Here is a 19,836-nt window from a genome sequence, read left to right on the forward strand (position 1 = left end):
TATAGAATCACCAGAAGGCAATCAATTTCTCATCCTCATATCTAAATCAGCAAATATCATGTTTTGCTAGTAGTACCGCATAGGCCACATAAATTTTGCACTCATTTCAGCAGCCCCTAATATTAGTTTGCCAGGTACATCATCTAAATGTCAATAAATCAGCACCTGCACTGATTCAATTATCACCTGTTAACTCCAGCAACTGTTTCACAAAAGAGATTCTAAAGTCAACTCTAACCGACATATACTCAAGCTACAAACCACCACTAATTTTATGGACGGGAGGGCTCAGAGCAAGTGTTCCCTGCTTTGGCAAGTCATGCCTCTAAGGGCAAGTTCCTTTGCTCAGCTCCTCCTACGGTGATTCCTCTAATGCTGTTGGCCTTCCGGGTTTAGGTTTCTTACAAGGAGCAGCTAATCCGATTAGCTGGTCTTGTGTTATCGACACTATCATTGTTGTGCACAGAGCAATCGCCTAGTCTTTCATTTGTCATTAGCCTTAGCCGATCCTTAAGCCCTAGGCAATCTCTTGCTTCTCCGTATGGTGGCACATTTTCCTTGAATAACCCCATCGACCCATCATAGGCCTCTGCACTAGCAGCTTCTTGGCTTGCTTCCATAGGCAGGACATCTCGCTCGTTTCTTGTCCACCTCTTCACAATGTGCTTCTTGGGTATCTCCAGGATGTCTAAATAATCCATCACCTGCATTGCCGAATGGTGCACATGTTTATGAAGAATATCTTGCGCACATTCTGAAAACATGATGCAGGAAATGAATATTTATGATAAAAGTTGTTCTTCTAACCCTCAGCACATGGCAGCATAGCAAACCCATGTGCTCAAATTGACCACATTCGCAGTCAAATTCAGCTCCATTATCTATCATCTTAACCTCATAGGCTACCCTGATACATTTTCCCCCTCCCTCTGCTTCAATGAGCGTTCTCCTGTACACCTTGTTCTTCTCGATCACCTCCAGACGGTAAGATCCTGCTTGATAAAGGATTTGGCCAAACTGTTTGAACATCGCATGAGTATATATCTTGCTAGCATGTCGCTCCATAGGTAAGTTACGCCTCAGCACGACGCCACCCTGTGGAAATATCAGATCACTTATTTCAAATATCATCCTTGCAGGAAGTTGTAATGTGTGTGTTCAGAGACAACGAATTGGGGTTATATCTTATGAGAAATATAATTGCTTACAATCAGGGTCCGTTTCTCTTCATAGGCTTCATCTGCGTCCCGGTCAAACTGCAAGCTTTTGTATTGCTTCACGAACATATGCATCAGACATGCAGGTGGTACATATTTCTTCAGCATACTGTTGGCAGTCTCGCTCCTTTGAGTACTCGTCATCTTGGCACAAAACACCCCCTTGAAATATGGCTTTGCCCATTTCTTCCTGGTTTCGTAAAGTTGTGCCATGTATGGATGTGACCTTAAGTTGTACTTGTCGATCAACACCGCCCATGCTATGTCAAACTCATCTATTGTCACTACGTTGCTGAAGACCTTATGGAACTCTGCTCGGAACCCATTCTGTTTTCTGTATAGGGGTCCAAGGCACTCTTCTGCTTTCTTCATGATGTGCCATTTGCACCATTGGTGGGCTGTGTTTGGCATCACATTCTTTATGGCCACCTCCATCGCTTGATTCTGATCTAAAACAATACAAATAACTAATTTATTGAGATGATTGTAGATGATCTTCAAGGGAGACATAGAAATTAAAATTGATATTCACTTGTCAGAATTGTCTTTGGTGCTTCACCACCCATCATTCTTATGAATTCAGAGAAAACCCATTCGAAGCTCTCTACCTGCTTGTCTCTAACCAACACTCCAGCCAAGATGATGCTCTGAAAATGCTCATTCACGCCAATGAATAGTCCAAATGGCATGTCGTACAAGTTAGTCCTGTAAGTGGTGTCGAACGTGATAACATCTCCGAAGTACTTGTACTGCATTTGGTTCCCCCTGTTGGTCCACATGAGGTTCTTTATCCGATTCTCGGCATCTTCTTGTACCCCGAACATGAACTCCGGATTCTTTGCTCCTATGTCCGCGAAGACTTCAATTGTCTTCCTAACTTCATCATCTGCTCGATCTATGCCAATTTGACTACACAGGTTCCTAAACATACAATTAGTAGATAACAGATTTCCATGGTTCCAGAGAGACTTCCTATAATGCCATTGACTTTGCCGATGTTCGTGTTGTCCTCCCTCAGCTGACGTATCAAGTCCTTTGTGTACAGATCTATATGTTTGTGGGATGGCCAGAGTACCTTCTGTCCGCACCTTGGAGTCAAAGAGTGGTTGTGTGTCATCCTGTGCTCTTTGATGTACCAGCGGTTGTTATCTGTACGCAGCAAACGGATCATCGCAGGACATCCACACCGGCATGAACTTGTGTTTTCGGCACCTGGTTCCCCCTGCATAAACCAAGCACGACTACTTATTTTTAGTTACATGAAATACAATACCTACTTTTATTGAAACAAATGTTACGCACAGTTCCTGAACTCTCTGTTCTACTTACCGAACACCCACAAACAATTTCCTGCATGGTCTTGGTCCTCTTTGCACTAAGCCGACTCTTGCCGTACTTGATGCCAAATCCATGTTCCCACGAATACAGATTGTAAAAGTAATATGCCTCGCCAAAAGAATCAAAAGTTGTACCCAACGCTGGGTTGAGAATGTTGGCCCAGTCCACGCCGTCGAGTACTTTCCGACGACCGGAGATGACTGACGACGAACAAAGCTCGCTTACGAACTCGATGATTTACTTTACGCCGAGATGCACCGTAGTACAAAGCTAATCTCTTAGCAATCAATCTATCTGGACGTGTATGTAGTACTAGTACGTACGAGCACCTCTAGCCGGACTCTTAACTTAATCTAGCTAGCTCACGTAGATAGCACAACACACAAGAATCGATTGTTTGATGGCCGCAGGCTCCTGTCGAGCCTGTTGACTTTGTATTGATTTTCTCACGGTGTTGTTTACAGGGGGTCTACATGGGTATAAATATCAGCTAGGCTGCCGTAGTTCCTAGACCGAATCAGCCAAGAATACTAATCCTACAAGGATACTAATTGGTGCACTAGTTGAACACGTACACACACATGTAGTCGGACTGGACGTTGGGTTTACTTCCAACAGAGAACATGATCTCCTCTGTTCTCTGCATAAGATTTGATGGATTTCTCGAGGGCCCGATCCTGTTAGGACATGGTGTGCTGTCCGGGGGATGACAATCAACCCTAACACGGCATACAGATCTATGTGTTATGACTAGAAAATCTTCCACTCTATATATAGTGGTGCATAATTTTGCATTGGCAATGTTCCATTTAGTAATCACAGATGAAAACGTCGTCACATAAGGAAACCATTTACATTGTAACACACAGATCGTGCTAGTTACATGCCTGGTTATATTGCCCAGTGCCCACAATGAAATCAAACTGACATATCCAGTTATGGTGAACTACATTATCATAATGGGCCTATTTTTTCGCCATCCTGCTACAGCATAATCAGGTTCATTTTGAGCATATGACAGGGGTATTGGTGGGTCCACACACCATTCAGCTTAACTAAAACAACAATGCTCCTGCTAAGGACTGATCAATTCAGCTTAGTTGAAACAACAATGCCTTTTGGTCCAGCCAAGAGCTTGTGGATTCATTTTGCTAACTCCGCTAACATAAGCAAAACTTTGATCTATGTGCTCTGACTAGAAAATTTTCAACTATATATAGTGCTGTACTGTATTCTTATTGAAAAAGTATATAGTGGTGTGTAACATTTGCCATTGGTCATGTCCATTTTCACAATCAGAGATGAACATGTCACTCTTCAAATTCATTTATGCTTGTACGGCACAGTTCATGTTAATCAAATGCCTGCTGATATCACCCACAATGAAATTAGGTTGCCATATCGAGTTACCCTGAACTACATTATGATACTGGGCCTATTATATATAATTCAATCATAGGGGCAAATAGAGATAATGGGCCTACCGCAATATAATCAAGCTCGTGTTGAGCTTAACTGAAACAGTGTATATAATCAGTTACTGAAACAATCAATAATCGTTCTGCCAAGGACTAATTAGGCTTAACTGAAACAAGAATCTTCCTACCTTCTAAGGACTAATTAATTAAGCTTCATTGAGAAAATACCTTTCAGTCCGGCCGGGAGCTTGTGGGCTCACTATTTTGATTATGTGTGTGCACTATGCTATTGGTGGGTTCTTATGTGATTTATGTGTGGTTGATAGGAGACAATTGCCGGCATGAGGTACAAGGAGATGGCCGCTTCCAAGGGCAAGCCATTCCCATTTAAGCATGTTTGGTCAATTCTTCAAACCTTTGACAAGTGGAAGTTGAGGGATCAAGAGACCGCACCCAAGAAGTCGGCAATGCTAAGGATGAATGATAGTGAAGATGAGGAGGAGAGGAACTTGGGCAAGCCCGAGGGAACCAAGAAGGGCAAGCTAAGGGTGAAGATGGAAGAAGAGGCGTCAAGCCTAAGGGAGAAGATGGACCACATGATGAAGGCAAGAGAGGAATTGACAACGAAGACATTGGAGACGAAGCTTCTTATCACCGAGAAGAAGAAAGAGGTCAAGCTTGCACAAGTTGAAGCAAAGCGTGAAGAAGCAAAGCGCAAGGCCGAGTTGGAGGAGAGGATGATCAAGCTCAAAGAGGCAAAGGTCTGGAAAGAACTCATGTTGGAAGAGAAAGAGCACATGATGATGTCCAAGAAGGACATGGATGAAGACCAATTGCAATGGTGGAAGGACTACAAGGAGGACATCGCGGAGAGGAAGAGGATGTTCCGTGTTGCGTCGTCTACTTTTCGAGGTGACACTCCGATGAGTAGGTGTGGTGATGGCGGTGTGTATGACTCCACCGGTGCCGATGGAGATGCTTGATGGAGCCCGCTTGTGGTCTAGGAGATGGCGCCGAGGTGCAACTTTTTGGTGATGGTGCCGATGAGAGGAGGAAGATGATGATTTTGTGATGTAAACTATTAAACCATGCATCAATGATTGTCATTTGGTAGTTTGTTTGGAAGTTGATTGTGTTCTTGTTGTCATAAATTGTGAGATGTCAAATGATAGATTTAAAGGTTGGGGTCGAGGCAAAGACTAGAACCCTCAAATCTAATCCTTAAAGCAGTTTAAGGGTTGGGTTTGAGGGTTCTAGTATTTTCCCCTGTTTTTCAACCCTTAAAAGTGTCAAAAAGTGGCACTTCTCAACCCTTAAAACTGCTTTAAGGATTTGAGGGTTTGAGGGTTCTACTAGTAATGCTCTTAGACGGTTATGCCTTGTCTCCGTCGCAGTCGTTTGTTTACCTGGGAATCATTATTATTGTGCTCAAGATAAACTTCAATGTAGCAGCCAAACATTGCTTGAACTATTTTTTTAATACATACAACAATGTCTCCCATCAATTCTACTATTTGCTCATTCTATGTACTGTAACTATAAACTGAAGCCTTCTGAATGTATGGCATGTACTAGTAAGGCATAGGCATGTAAGTTCAGCATGTTGCTCACAGCTGAAATGAGTAGAAAATAATGGATTGGACCATTTTCCCCTTTAGCTATAGAATCACCAGAAGGCAATCAATTTCTCATCCTCATATCTAAATCAGCAAATATCATGTTTTGCTAGTAGTACCGCAAAGGCCACATAAATTTTGCACTCATTTCAGCAGCCCCTAATATTAGTTTGCCAGGTACAACATCTAAATGTCAATAAATCAGCACCTGCACTGATTCAATTATCACCTGTTAACTCCAGCAACCGTTTCACAAAAGAGATTCTAAAGTCAACTCTAACCGACATATACTCAAGCTACAAACCACCACTAATTTTATGGACGGGAGGGCTCAGAGCAAGTGTTCCCTGCTTTGGCAAGTCATGCCTCTAAGGGAAGTTCCTTTGCTCAGCTCCTCCTACGGTGATTCCTCTCATGCTGTTGGCCTTCCGGGTTTAGGTTTCTTACAAGGAGCAGCTAATCCGATTAGCTGGTCTTGTGTTATCGACACTATCATTGTTGTGCACAGAGCAATCGCCTAGTCTTTCATTTGTCATTAGCCTTAGCCGATCCTTAAGCCCTAGGCAATCTCTTGCTTCTCCGTATGGTGGCACATTTTCCTTGAATAACCCCATCGACCCATCATAGGCCTCTGCACTAGCAGCTTCTTGGCTTGCTTCCATAGGCAGGACATCTCGCTCGTTTCTTGTCCACCTCTTCACAATGTGCTTCTTGGGTATCTCCAGGATGTCTAAATAATCCATCACCTGCATTGCCGAATGGTGCACATGTTTATGATGAATATCTTGCGCACATTCTGAAAACATGATGCAGGAAATGAATATTTATGATAAAAGTTGTTCTTCTAACCCTCAGCACATGGCAGCATAGCAAACCCATGTGCTCAAATTGACCACATTCGCAGTCAAATTCAGCTCCATTATCTATCATCTTAACCTCATAGGCTACCCTGATACATTTTCCCCCTCCCTCTGCTTCAATGAGCGTTGTCCTGTACACCTTGTTCTTCTCGATCACCTCCAGACGGTAAGATCCTTCTTGATAAAGGATTTGGCCAAACTGTTTGAACATCGCATGAGTATATATCTTGCTAGCATGTCGCTCCATAGGTAAGTTACGCCTCAGCATGACGCCACCCTGTGGAAATATCAGATCACTTATTTCAAATATCATCCTTGCAGGAAGTTGTAATGTTTGTGTTCAGAGACAACGAATTGGAGTTATATCTTATGAGAAATATAATTGCTTACAATCAGGGTCCGTTTCTCTTCATAGGCTTCATCTGCGTCCCGGTCAAACTGCAAGCGCATGTATTGCTTCACGAACATATGCATCAGACATGCAGGTGGTACATATTTCTTCAGCATACTGTTGGCAGTCTCGCTCCTTTGAGTACTCGTCATCTTGGCACAAAACACCCCCTTGAAATATGGCTTTGCCCATTTCTTCCTGGTTTCGTAAAGTTGTGCCATGTATGGATGTGACCTTAAGTTGTACTTGTCGATCAACACCGCCCATGCTGTCTCAAACTCATCTATTGTCACTACGTTGCTGAAGACCTTATGGAACTCTGCTCGGAACCTATTCCGTTTTCTGTATAGGGGTCCAAGGCACTCTTCTGCTTTCTTCATGATGTGCCATTTGCACCATTGGTGGGCTGTGTTTGGCATCACATTCTTTATGGCCACCTCCATCGCTTGATTCTGATCTGAAACAATACAAATAACTAATTTATTGAGATGACTGTAGATGATCTTCAAGGGAGACACAGAAATTAAAACTGATATTCACTTGTCAGAATTGTCTTTGGTGCTTCACCACCCATCATTCTTATGAATTCAGAGAAAACCCATTCGAAGCTCTCTACCTGCTTGTCTCTAACCAACACTCCAGCCAAGATGATGCTCTGAAAATGCTCATTCACGCCAATGAATAGTCCAAATGGCATGTCGTACAAGTTAGTCCTGTAAGTGGTGTCGAATGTGATAACATCTCCGAAGTACTTGTACTGCATTTGGTTCCCCCTGTTGGTCCACATGAGGTTCTTTATCCGATTCTCGGCATCTTCTTGTACCCCGAACATGAACTCCGGATTCTTTGCTCCTATGTCCGCGAAGACTTCAATTGTCTTCCTAACTTCATCATCTGCTCGATCTATGCCAATTTGACTACACAGGTTCCTAAACATACAATTAGTAGATAACACATTTCCATGGTTCCAGAGAGACTTCCTATAATGCCATTGACTTTGCCAATGTTCGTGTTGTCCTCCCTCAGCTGACGTATCAAGTCCTTTGTGTACAGATCTATATGTTTGTGGGATGGCCAGAGTACCTTCTGTCTGCACCTTGGAGTCAAAGAGTGGTTGTGTGTCATCCTGTGCTCTTTGATATACCAGCCGTTGTTATCTGTACGCAGCAAACGGATCATCGCAGGACATCCACACCGTCATGAACTTGTGTTTTCGGCACCTGGTTCCCCCTGCATAAACCAAGCACGACTACTTATTTTTAGTTACATGAAATACAATACCTACTTTTATTGAAACAAATGTTACGCACAGTTCCTGAACTCTCTGTTCTACTTACCGAACACCCACAAACAATTTCCTGCATGGTCTTGGTCCTCTTTGCACTAAGCCGACTCTTGCCGTACTTGATGCCAAATCCATGTTCCCACGAATACAGATTGTAGAAGTAATATGCCTCGCCAAGAGAATCAAAAGTTGTACCCAACGCTGGGTTGAGAACATGATCTCCTCTGTTCTCTGCATAAGATTTGATGGATTTCTCGAGGGCCCCGATCCTGTTAGGACATGGTGTGCTGTCCGGGGGATGACAATCAACCCTAACACGGCATACAGATCTATGTGTTATGACTAGAAAATCTTCCACTCTATATATAGTGGTGCGTAATTTTGCATTGGCAATGTTCCATTTAGTAATCACAGATGAAAACGTCGTCACATAAGGAAACCATTTACATTGTAACACACAGATCGTGCTAGTTACATGCCTGGTTATATTGCCCAGTGCCCACAATGAAATCAAACCGACATATCCAGTTATGGTGAACTACATTATCATAATGGGCCTATTTTTTCGCCATCCTGCTACAGCATAATCAGGTTCATTTTGAGCATATGACAGGGGTATTGGTGGGTCCACACACCATTCAGCTTAACTAAAACAACAATGCTCCTGCTAAGGACTGATCAATTCAGCTTAGTTGAAACAACAATGCCTTTTGGTCCAGCCAAGAGCTTGTGGATTCATTTTGCTAACTCCGCTAACATAAGCAAAACTTTGATCTATGTGCTCTGACTAGAAAATTTTCAACTATATATAGTGCTGTACTGTATTCTTATTGAAAAAGTATATAGTGGTGTGTAACATTTGCCATTGGTCATGTCCATTTTCACAATCAGAGATGAACATGTCACTCTTCAAATTCATTTATGCTTGTACGGCACAGTTCATGTTAATCAAATGCCTGCTGATATCACCCACAATGAAATTAGGTTGCCATATCGAGTTACCCTGAACTACATTATGATACTGGGCCTATTATATATAATTCAATCATAGGGGCAAATAGAGATAATGGGCCTACCGCAATATAATCAAGCTCGTGTTGAGCTTAACTGAAACAGTGTATATAATCAGTTACTGAAACAATCAATAATCGTTCTGCCAAGGACTAATTAGGCTTAACTGAAACAAGAATCTTCCTACCTTCTAAGGACTAATTAATTAAGCTTCATTGAGAAAATACCTTTCAGTCCGGCCGGGAGCTTGTGGGCTCACTATTTTGATTATGTGTGTGCACTATGCTATTGGTGGGTTCTTATGTGATTTATGTGTGGTTGATAGGAGACAATTGCCGGCATGAGGTACAAGGAGATGGCCGCTTCCAAGGGCAAGCCATTCCCATTTAAGCATGTTTGGTCAATTCTTCAAACCTTTGACAAGTGGAAGTTGAGGGATCAAGAGACCGCACCCAAGAAGTCGGCAATGCTAAGGATGAATGATAGTGAAGATGAGGAGGAGAGGAACTTGGGCAAGCCCGAGGGAACCAAGAAGGGCAAGATAAGGGTGAAGATGGAAGAAGAGGCGTCAAGCCTAAGGGAGAAGATGGACCACATGATGAAGGCAAGAGAGGAATTGACAACGAAGACATTGGAGACGAAGCTTCTTATCACCGAGAAGAAGAAAGAGGTCAAGCTTGCACAAGTTGAAGCAAAGCGTGAAGAAGCAAAGCGCAAGGCCGAGTTGGAGGAGAGGATGATCAAGCTCAAAGAGGCAAAGGTATGGAAAGAACTCATGTTGGAAGAGAAAGAGCACATGATGATGTCCAAGAAGGACATGGATGAAGACCAATTGCAATGGTGGAAGGACTACAAGGAGGACATCACGGAGAGGAAGAGGATGTTCCGTGTTGCGTCGTCTACTTTTCGAGGTGACACTCCGATGAGTAGGTGTGGTGATGGCGGTGTGTATGACTCCACCGGTGCCGATGGAGATGCTTGATGGAGCCCGCTTGTGGTCTAGGAGATGGCGCCGAGGTGCAACTTTTTGGTGATGGTGCCGATGAGAGGAGGAAGATGATGATTTTGTGATGTAAACTATTAAACCATGCATCAATGATTGTCATTTGGTAGTTTGTTTGGAAGTTGATTGTGTTCTTGTTGTCATAAATTGTGAGATGTCAAATGATAGATTTAAAGGTTGGGGTCGAGGCAAAGACTAGAACCCTCAAATCTAATCCTTAAAGCAGTTTAAGGGTTGGGTTTGAGGGTTCTAGTATTTTCCCCTGTTTTTCAACCCTTAAAAGTGTCAAAAAGTGGCACTTCTCAACCCTTAAAACTGCTTTAAGGATTTGAGGGTTTGAGGGTTCTACTAGTAATGCTCTTAGACGGTTATGCCTTGTCTCCGTCGCAGTCGTTTGTTTACCTGGGAATCATTATTATTGTGCTCAAGATAAACTTCAATGTAGCAGCCAAACATTGCTTGAACTATTTTTTTAATACATACAACAATGTCTCCCATCAATTCTACTATTTGCTCATTCTATGTACTGTAACTATAAACTGAAGCCTTCTGAATGTATGGCATGTACTAGTAAGGCATAGGCATGTAAGTTCAGCATGTTGCTCACAGCTGAAATGAGTAGAAAATAATGGATTGGACCATTTTCCCCTTTAGCTATAGAATCACCAGAAGGCAATCAATTTCTCATCCTCATATCTAAATCAGCAAATATCATGTTTTGCTAGTAGTACCGCAAAGGCCACATAAATTTTGCACTCATTTCAGCAGCCCCTAATATTAGTTTGCCAGGTACAACATCTAAATGTCAATAAATCAGCACCTGCACTGATTCAATTATCACCTGTTAACTCCAGCAACCGTTTCACAAAAGAGATTCTAAAGTCAACTCTAACCGACATATACTCAAGCTACAAACCACCACTAATTTTATGGACGGGAGGGCTCAGAGCAAGTGTTCCCTGCTTTGGCAAGTCATGCCTCTAAGGGAAGTTCCTTTGCTCAGCTCCTCCTACGGTGATTCCTCTCATGCTGTTGGCCTTCCGGGTTTAGGTTTCTTACAAGGAGCAGCTAATCCGATTAGCTGGTCTTGTGTTATCGACACTATCATTGTTGTGCACAGAGCAATCGCCTAGTCTTTCATTTGTCATTAGCCTTAGCCGATCCTTAAGCCCTAGGCAATCTCTTGCTTCTCCGTATGGTGGCACATTTTCCTTGAATAACCCCATCGACCCATCATAGGCCTCTGCACTAGCAGCTTCTTGGCTTGCTTCCATAGGCAGGACATCTCGCTCGTTTCTTGTCCACCTCTTCACAATGTGCTTCTTGGGTATCTCCAGGATGTCTAAATAATCCATCACCTGCATTGCCGAATGGTGCACATGTTTATGATGAATATCTTGCGCACATTCTGAAAACATGATGCAGGAAATGAATATTTATGATAAAAGTTGTTCTTCTAACCCTCAGCACATGGCAGCATAGCAAACCCATGTGCTCAAATTGACCACATTCGCAGTCAAATTCAGCTCCATTATCTATCATCTTAACCTCATAGGCTACCCTGATACATTTTCCCCCTCCCTCTGCTTCAATGAGCGTTGTCCTGTACACCTTGTTCTTCTCGATCACCTCCAGACGGTAAGATCCTTCTTGATAAAGGATTTGGCCAAACTGTTTGAACATCGCATGAGTATATATCTTGCTAGCATGTCGCTCCATAGGTAAGTTACGCCTCAGCATGACGCCACCCTGTGGAAATATCAGATCACTTATTTCAAATATCATCCTTGCAGGAAGTTGTAATGTTTGTGTTCAGAGACAACGAATTGGAGTTATATCTTATGAGAAATATAATTGCTTACAATCAGGGTCCGTTTCTCTTCATAGGCTTCATCTGCGTCCCGGTCAAACTGCAAGCGCATGTATTGCTTCACGAACATATGCATCAGACATGCAGGTGGTACATATTTCTTCAGCATACTGTTGGCAGTCTCGCTCCTTTGAGTACTCGTCATCTTGGCACAAAACACCCCCTTGAAATATGGCTTTGCCCATTTCTTCCTGGTTTCGTAAAGTTGTGCCATGTATGGATGTGACCTTAAGTTGTACTTGTCGATCAACACCGCCCATGCTGTCTCAAACTCATCTATTGTCACTACGTTGCTGAAGACCTTATGGAACTCTGCTCGGAACCTATTCCGTTTTCTGTATAGGGGTCCAAGGCACTCTTCTGCTTTCTTCATGATGTGCCATTTGCACCATTGGTGGGCTGTGTTTGGCATCACATTCTTTATGGCCACCTCCATCGCTTGATTCTGATCTGAAACAATACAAATAACTAATTTATTGAGATGACTGTAGATGATCTTCAAGGGAGACACAGAAATTAAAACTGATATTCACTTGTCAGAATTGTCTTTGGTGCTTCACCACCCATCATTCTTATGAATTCAGAGAAAACCCATTCGAAGCTCTCTACCTGCTTGTCTCTAACCAACACTCCAGCCAAGATGATGCTCTGAAAATGCTCATTCACGCCAATGAATAGTCCAAATGGCATGTCGTACAAGTTAGTCCTGTAAGTGGTGTCGAATGTGATAACATCTCCGAAGTACTTGTACTGCATTTGGTTCCCCCTGTTGGTCCACATGAGGTTCTTTATCCGATTCTCGGCATCTTCTTGTACCCCGAACATGAACTCCGGATTCTTTGCTCCTATGTCCGCGAAGACTTCAATTGTCTTCCTAACTTCATCATCTGCTCGATCTATGCCAATTTGACTACACAGGTTCCTAAACATACAATTAGTAGATAACACATTTCCATGGTTCCAGAGAGACTTCCTATAATGCCATTGACTTTGCCAATGTTCGTGTTGTCCTCCCTCAGCTGACGTATCAAGTCCTTTGTGTACAGATCTATATGTTTGTGGGATGGCCAGAGTACCTTCTGTCTGCACCTTGGAGTCAAAGAGTGGTTGTGTGTCATCCTGTGCTCTTTGATATACCAGCCGTTGTTATCTGTACGCAGCAAACGGATCATCGCAGGACATCCACACCGTCATGAACTTGTGTTTTCGGCACCTGGTTCCCCCTGCATAAACCAAGCACGACTACTTATTTTTAGTTACATGAAATACAATACCTACTTTTATTGAAACAAATGTTACGCACAGTTCCTGAACTCTCTGTTCTACTTACCGAACACCCACAAACAATTTCCTGCATGGTCTTGGTCCTCTTTGCACTAAGCCGACTCTTGCCGTACTTGATGCCAAATCCATGTTCCCACGAATACAGATTGTAGAAGTAATATGCCTCGCCAAGAGAATCAAAAGTTGTACCCAACGCTGGGTTGAGAACATGATCTCCTCTGTTCTCTGCATAAGATTTGATGGATTTCTCGAGGGCCCCGATCCTGTTAGGACATGGTGTGCTGTCCGGGGGATGACAATCAACCCTAACACGGCATACAGATCTATGTGTTATGACTAGAAAATCTTCCACTCTATATATAGTGGTGCGTAATTTTGCATTGGCAATGTTCCATTTAGTAATCACAGATGAAAACGTCGTCACATAAGGAAACCATTTACATTGTAACACACAGATCGTGCTAGTTACATGCCTGGTTATATTGCCCAGTGCCCACAATGAAATCAAACTGACATATCCAGTTATGGTGAACTACATTATCATAATGGGCCTATTTTTTCGCCATCCTGCTACAGCATAATCAGGTTCATTTTGAGCATATGACAGGGGTATTGGTGGGTCCACACACCATTAAGCTTAACTGAAACAACAATGCTCCTGCTAAGGACTGATCAATTCAGCTTAGTTGAAACAACAATGCCTTTTGGTCCAGCCAAGAGCTTGTGGATTCATTTTGCTAACTCCGCTAACATAAGCAAAACTTTGATCTATGTGCTCTGACTAGAAAATTTTCAACTATATATAGTGTTGTACTGTATTCTTATTGAAAAAGTATATAGTGGTGTGTAACATTTGCCATTGGTCATGTCCATTTTCACAATCAGAGATGAACATGTCACTCTTCAAATTCATTTATGCTTGTACGGCACAGTTCATGTTAATCAAATGCCTGCTAATATCACCCACAATGAAATTAGGTTGCCATATCGAGTTACCCTGAACTACATTATGATACTGGGCCTGTTATATATAATCCAATCATAGGGGCAAATAGAGATAATGGGCCTGCTGCAATATAATCAAGCTCGTGTTGAGCTTAACTGAAACAGTGTATATAATCAGTTACTGAAACAATCAATAATCGTTCTGCCAAGGACTAATTAGGCTTAACTGAAACAAGAATCTTCCTACCTTCTAAGGACTAATTAATTAAGCTTCATTGAGAAAATACCTTTCAGTTCGGCCGGGAGCTTGTGGGCTCATTTCTCCTGTGGGCCTATGAGCGGACTCGGCAGGCCCGCCGTCGGCCCTGCGCACAAGCCCGCGGATCTCGTCCTCCCCGACCCCGATGATGACTGCCATCTCCGGAGTAGTCGCGCGGCTCCCGGACTCGTTCCCATCGCCGGCATCCATGCCCGCGTCCCTCGCCACCGAACTCAGAGATCAGTAGCCTGCTCCCTACCAATACAAGCCCGTAAATGAGATTTCGACCACCAAAAACCACCGATACCATACCAGTGAACGCTGAAAGGACGGATTAAAATGCGGCATTCAGCTGGAGCGCCGTACCTGTTGAACAGGGTCGAGAGGGAACTCCGACTCCCGCGGCGGATTGGATTCTCGAGCTGAGGTTGAAGACGACTGACTGCCTCCGTCTTCCAGCATACGATTCCCTTTTTACCCCCACTAAAGCAGGGCCCCGCTGGACCGCGGTAGACGAGCAGCGAAAATTTGGATCGCGCGCGCGCGGAACCTACCACCAACAGTACTACTTTGTAATTGAAGTTTTTTTCTCTGTTTTGCATATACGCCCGTAACATTTTCTACAACCAGCAAAATGCCTGCGCATTACAATGGATCAAATATTGTTTTTTCCGAAGATGATCAGATCTATTATAAAAGTTCCCCGAATACCAATAACATGTTCCCAAATTTGAAGCAAACACCATATTTTGATATATATCACTAAAAATATTTTAGGTTTTGCCCGGAATCATTCATCTTATTTGTTTGGATGAGGTGAGGTAGGATGGGCTGGTCTGAAGAGATTAAGTTTTTTTTCAAACATGAGAGGTCCTTTTACAAAAAATACCACGACTTGCCTGTCATACGTTAGATATAGATTAGATGGTTAAAAATGACGAATGGCAGAGATACCATCAACCGGTCGTAAAGTAGCGCAGCGGTTACATCAATAGAGAACTTTTTTTTCTGTACAGATTTCTGCTATTTCATTTTAATGGGCAATTTTGGCCACTCAAATGTCCACAGACGCATCCAGTCAGTGTCCGGGGCGTGTTTGTTTTGAGCCTCTATTTATCTGTGCACGCAACCATGCCTTTTACTTTCCCCCCTATATGTCCGCTCACATGCATCTACTTGGTGCAGATGGAGAGAGAAAGAAAAAAAAGAAAAGATGATCCACGGTGGGCCAAAATCCTATGTAACACTGACGGACATTCCCGGGCATCCACATATCCTCCCTATATTTGGGCTGGATATGAGGTTAGATTGAATCCTATGTAACACTGGTGGACTGCACTGACATATGAGGACCAAATGGAGGGTTCGCTTGGATGACTTTTTTTCCTTCTGTCTCCTATTCGGGTTGTCCGTCTTGACGTTTGCGGAGAATTTGAGGGGACAGTTGTAGGTGCTCTAAGAAAAATTCCAAAGTATACCTAAAAATGATAGTTTATTGGAACCAAAATTGACAGGTTGTTGCGAGCTTATTTTTACAGTTAAACAATATTCTAATAGAAACCCATTTTTCAAGTGGGTGCTTTTGTGAGTCCTCTGTGTTCTTTCCGGTGTCCTGTTGTGCGGAACAAATATCCACATCTCTAATTAATCACATAAAAATCGCCATAATAAAAAAGAGGGGAAATTACATTGCATTAGGGCCTATTTGGTTAATATGAAAAGTGAAGAAAAACCATATGAATAGAAATATTTGTTGGGTGACACTATTCATCCATTTTATTCAAAAGAAGTGTACACAGAAAAAAAATGGAGGAAATTTTCCTTTAATTTGGGTTTCAAAGGAAAAACGCAGAAAAATACATTTGTTTTTACAATACACTCAAACCTCTTTTTTGCATCCCTATGCACAACTATGCAGAACAAGATACATGACATAAGTTAAACAATAACAATATTCTCACTTTACATGTGTTTTATCCTTGGCTTGACTATACTTCTAGGATTTGCCTATTCATACAACATACAAAAACTAAACACCGAGCATTGTATTATTCTGTGTTTCACATATCTATTTTGAACGTGAACTTCCATTTTTTATGGTTTTTCTGTAGTTTGTGTTTTCAAAATCCCATACTAAATAAATAAAAACTTGATCCATTTCTATCTCTGGATATCCATTTCTACTTCTGTCCAACCACACATAATCTGCTGGATTTTCTTCATCAATTGGGACCAATCTAATATCATTTCATTTGGCTAACTGCAAAGAAATCAATCTAATACGATTCAATCTACTGAAAATTCAGAATTCATCTAATCTAATATATGAACCGATATAATCGTTCATTGATCGGTTGCCGCAACCTCGGGGAGAGGAGATTAATCTTCCTTGAGGCGATGCTGCGAAAATGATGGAGAAACCTAGGATCAGCGTCGTTGGACTAATTAACCGCTCTAATACTATATTGAACTCATGCTTCAACCAGCTCATCCAAAAGTATGAACCGATGAAGAAAGGTGGTCAATATATTCCAAACCACCCCCTCTCACTTCTATGCTTTTTTAGTCCTATACATGAGAAGCATCCCAAGGGCGCTGAGACAGTTCAAGTACAAGGAGCTTAGGGATGGGACCAAGAATTTCGATGATGAATTGAGGCTGGGATATGGAGGATTTGGCATGGTGTACCATGCCAAGGCACTCGGAGTGCATAGCCGGAGCACGGAGGTGGCAGTGAAGCAATTTTCTAAGGCCAACAACAAGGGACGTGCAGACTTCCTCGCTAAGCTTTCTGTCACGCCCAATATGAAGCTCTATCGCAATCTTGTGATGAAGTCAAGATCACGGCAGAACCTCATTTTGGATCGCATAGCAAGGTGGTTTCTCAAATACATACAACATACTGAATAGATGAGAGTACTAGATAAAGGTTTACACTCGCCACAAGCTACAACATAGAATATATCAAGTCATAATACAATCATCCAAGTGTAATACAAGGTCCAGCTATGGACGAAACCAAACGAGAAAACATCCTGCTATCAATCCCAGATCTACCGACTAGGACCCTCTACTGATCCTCCGGCAAAGTGACATACATACGTGCACGTTCATCATGATAATTCCACAAATGTGTTGGAGAATACAAATAAGCAAGGAACGGTCTTGGGGTGTTACACTTTGCGTCATCAACTGTCTCCGTCATCGTAATCTTGTAAGACTTCTAGCTATGTGATGTTCTTTTAATTCATTGCGGGTGGCGGCGGACAGAGGAAGAAGAGCAACATTGCTGGTGGCTGGAGCTGCAAGACAAACTAGGATCCATCGGATCTTAATCTAAAGGGTGGGTAAAATTGGCATGAAGGGGGCAACAGCCCCCGTATACCACATACCTCCACCATTGGATATAACCACTTGCCTTTTTCTTCTAAAAATGCAACCGACTGATGCACAAACCACAATGAATTCAATTTCAGATGCTTCTTGTTCGTTAATTTTTTCCTTTTGTGAAAGACATTTCTTTTTCAGCTCATTTGGCTCCCTAGATTTCATTTCAGTTGATATAAATGAAATAAAATCCATGTTATGATTTCATTTTGTTTGATTCCAATTCCAAATTTCATGTTTGGCTGACACTAGCATTCATCAATTGAAATGAACTACACGCCATGTTTGGCTACCATTATGAGGTGTAATCATTAACCAACACTAAAATCAGCAATAATATAGCATTGTACCAAAAAGTCACTTTGGAACCCGGGTGCATTGGAGCCCTATTTTTTGAACTGTGCCAAAATGCTATTTTGAAGTTTCAGAAAATTCTGAAAACAAATCAACATTTTATATGAATGTATGTTACACATGTGTAAATTTTGATGCTGAAATAAGTAACCATGTGAGTTACACAAAAATGACAAAATCGCGATTTTGGAAAGATGAACAGTGCATGCATTATTCACTATTTGGAAATCACCATTTTGTCTTTTTTGTATAGGTCGCATATTTACTTATTTCATCACCAAACTTTACAGATGCGTAATATACATCCATATGATCACGTAGAAATTTGTTCAGAAATTTTTGAAACCTTAAATGCGATTTTCAAAGTATTTAAAATAAGGTCCTCCAATACACCCGGGTTCCAAAAATCCACTCTCCAAAAATTTCAATCATTGCATTACAAAAAAGGTCACAACAACATCAAATGATTATAATACGACCAAGGTTCACAACCAACACATTCAAGGTTACATAAGAAACTATATCTTTACAGAAAAGGTCACAACAACATCAAATGATTATAATACATCCAAGGTTCACAACCAACACATTCAAGGTTACATAAAAAATATACCTTTGCATTACTAACAGCCTCGATGAATATTTTCATTGTTTGATGCCTTATCCTTTTTTGGCCTTCACCAAATCAACATTTTGAGTAGAAGACGTGGCAGCAAAGTCAATGTTGTCTGCCATTGTTGACATCCTCTGCGGGTAGTTCCGCTGCACTCCAGTAGCATTGTCCTTTGCAAAGACAAGACTGAGTAAATCCCAAAACTTGATGACCTTTGCGCATGTCGCAAGCGGCTACTTTGTTTGGCTGCAAAATATGATAAGAAATAGTCTGACGTCGTACATGTAAACAATTCATGGTCATAATGGTTTTGAAGGAACTACAACTTGTAAGAAATGATGGCGACTACAGCGGCTCATACATTTTCTAACATAGGCATGATTGTGATCTATTGCCTATTGGTGAGTTGCATTTGCCTAGTCATATAGGTTATAGCATGCCCAGCTTAATCGTGGCCTAATTACTGAATCTCGGTGTCACAACTACATGGATGATTCTCTTTTCAATTCTTTCTGAAAATGGTGCAACTAGTATAGTTGTAGTCTTGTAGAAGTCCATATGACAGGCTGCATGACTGTCAAGCATAGCACATGTATGATTCATCCACAATCATGATCGAGGGAGGCTTCAAAATCAAGTGAAAATTGACAAGGTTTGCCGTGCAAGATAGAGTATGAGTCTATCGTACCGTGTACAATAAGCTACCATGATCTCACTCTTTCAGTTGTTAACTTTGCAGAAACACAAGCATTCATATCTCACATGGGTAAACAAGGTGTGACTCCCATAACTTTTCACTGATAACTTGCACCTGCATTTTTACTATCCCTTCTTTAGTGCGGCTCAGTAATGTACATTCTAAATAGTAATGAGAGATAAACAAAATAGCAGAACCAAAGCCACAAGAATATCTATCTATCTATCTATCTATCTATCTATCTATCTATCTATCTATATCTATATCTATATCTATATCTATCTATCT

The 19,836-nt window shown here is 41.8% G+C and overlaps 5 protein-coding genes across 5 annotated transcripts; all 5 read right to left on the bottom strand.

The window, feature by feature from the left end:
• Window positions 1–401: 401 nt before the first annotated feature.
• On the bottom strand, window positions 402–1,652 carry LOC123153752 (protein FAR1-RELATED SEQUENCE 5-like). Its single transcript, XM_044572718.1, has 3 exons — window positions 1,209–1,652; window positions 808–1,095; window positions 402–704 (listed from the first exon to the last, which is right to left on the bottom strand). The coding sequence occupies exons 1-3, from the start codon at window positions 1,650–1,652 to the stop codon at window positions 402–404; spliced, it is 1,035 nt and encodes a 344-aa protein (XP_044428653.1).
• Window positions 1,653–5,776: 4,124 nt separating this feature from the next.
• LOC123154866 (protein FAR1-RELATED SEQUENCE 5-like) lies at window positions 5,777–7,455 on the bottom strand. The gene is made up of 3 exons (XM_044573481.1): window positions 6,840–7,455; window positions 6,439–6,726; window positions 5,777–6,335 (listed from the first exon to the last, which is right to left on the bottom strand). The coding sequence occupies exons 1-3, from the start codon at window positions 7,281–7,283 to the stop codon at window positions 6,033–6,035; spliced, it is 1,035 nt and encodes a 344-aa protein (XP_044429416.1). The 5' UTR covers window positions 7,284–7,455; the 3' UTR covers window positions 5,777–6,032.
• Window positions 7,456–7,578: 123 nt separating this feature from the next.
• Window positions 7,579–9,516, bottom strand: LOC123153753 (uncharacterized). The gene is made up of 4 exons (XM_044572719.1): window positions 9,486–9,516; window positions 9,364–9,394; window positions 8,178–8,436; window positions 7,579–8,070 (listed from the first exon to the last, which is right to left on the bottom strand). The coding sequence occupies exons 1-4, from the start codon at window positions 9,514–9,516 to the stop codon at window positions 8,038–8,040; spliced, it is 354 nt and encodes a 117-aa protein (XP_044428654.1). The 3' UTR covers window positions 7,579–8,037.
• Window positions 9,517–10,938: 1,422 nt separating this feature from the next.
• On the bottom strand, window positions 10,939–12,617 carry LOC123154867 (protein FAR1-RELATED SEQUENCE 5-like). Its single transcript, XM_044573482.1, has 3 exons — window positions 12,002–12,617; window positions 11,601–11,888; window positions 10,939–11,497 (listed from the first exon to the last, which is right to left on the bottom strand). Exons 1-3 carry the CDS (start codon window positions 12,443–12,445, stop codon window positions 11,195–11,197), a joined length of 1,035 nt encoding a protein of 344 aa, XP_044429417.1. The 5' UTR covers window positions 12,446–12,617; the 3' UTR covers window positions 10,939–11,194.
• Window positions 12,618–12,740: 123 nt separating this feature from the next.
• Window positions 12,741–14,746, bottom strand: LOC123154868 (uncharacterized). The gene is made up of 3 exons (XM_044573483.1): window positions 14,526–14,746; window positions 13,340–13,598; window positions 12,741–13,232 (listed from the first exon to the last, which is right to left on the bottom strand). Exons 1-3 carry the CDS (start codon window positions 14,705–14,707, stop codon window positions 13,200–13,202), a joined length of 474 nt encoding a protein of 157 aa, XP_044429418.1. The 5' UTR covers window positions 14,708–14,746; the 3' UTR covers window positions 12,741–13,199.
• Window positions 14,747–19,836: the final 5,090 nt, after the last annotated feature.

The sequence above is a fragment of the Triticum aestivum genome, chromosome 7A (genome assembly GCF_018294505.1).
Source record: "Triticum aestivum cultivar Chinese Spring chromosome 7A, IWGSC CS RefSeq v2.1, whole genome shotgun sequence".
Classification (NCBI taxonomy): domain Eukaryota; kingdom Viridiplantae; phylum Streptophyta; class Magnoliopsida; order Poales; family Poaceae; genus Triticum; species Triticum aestivum.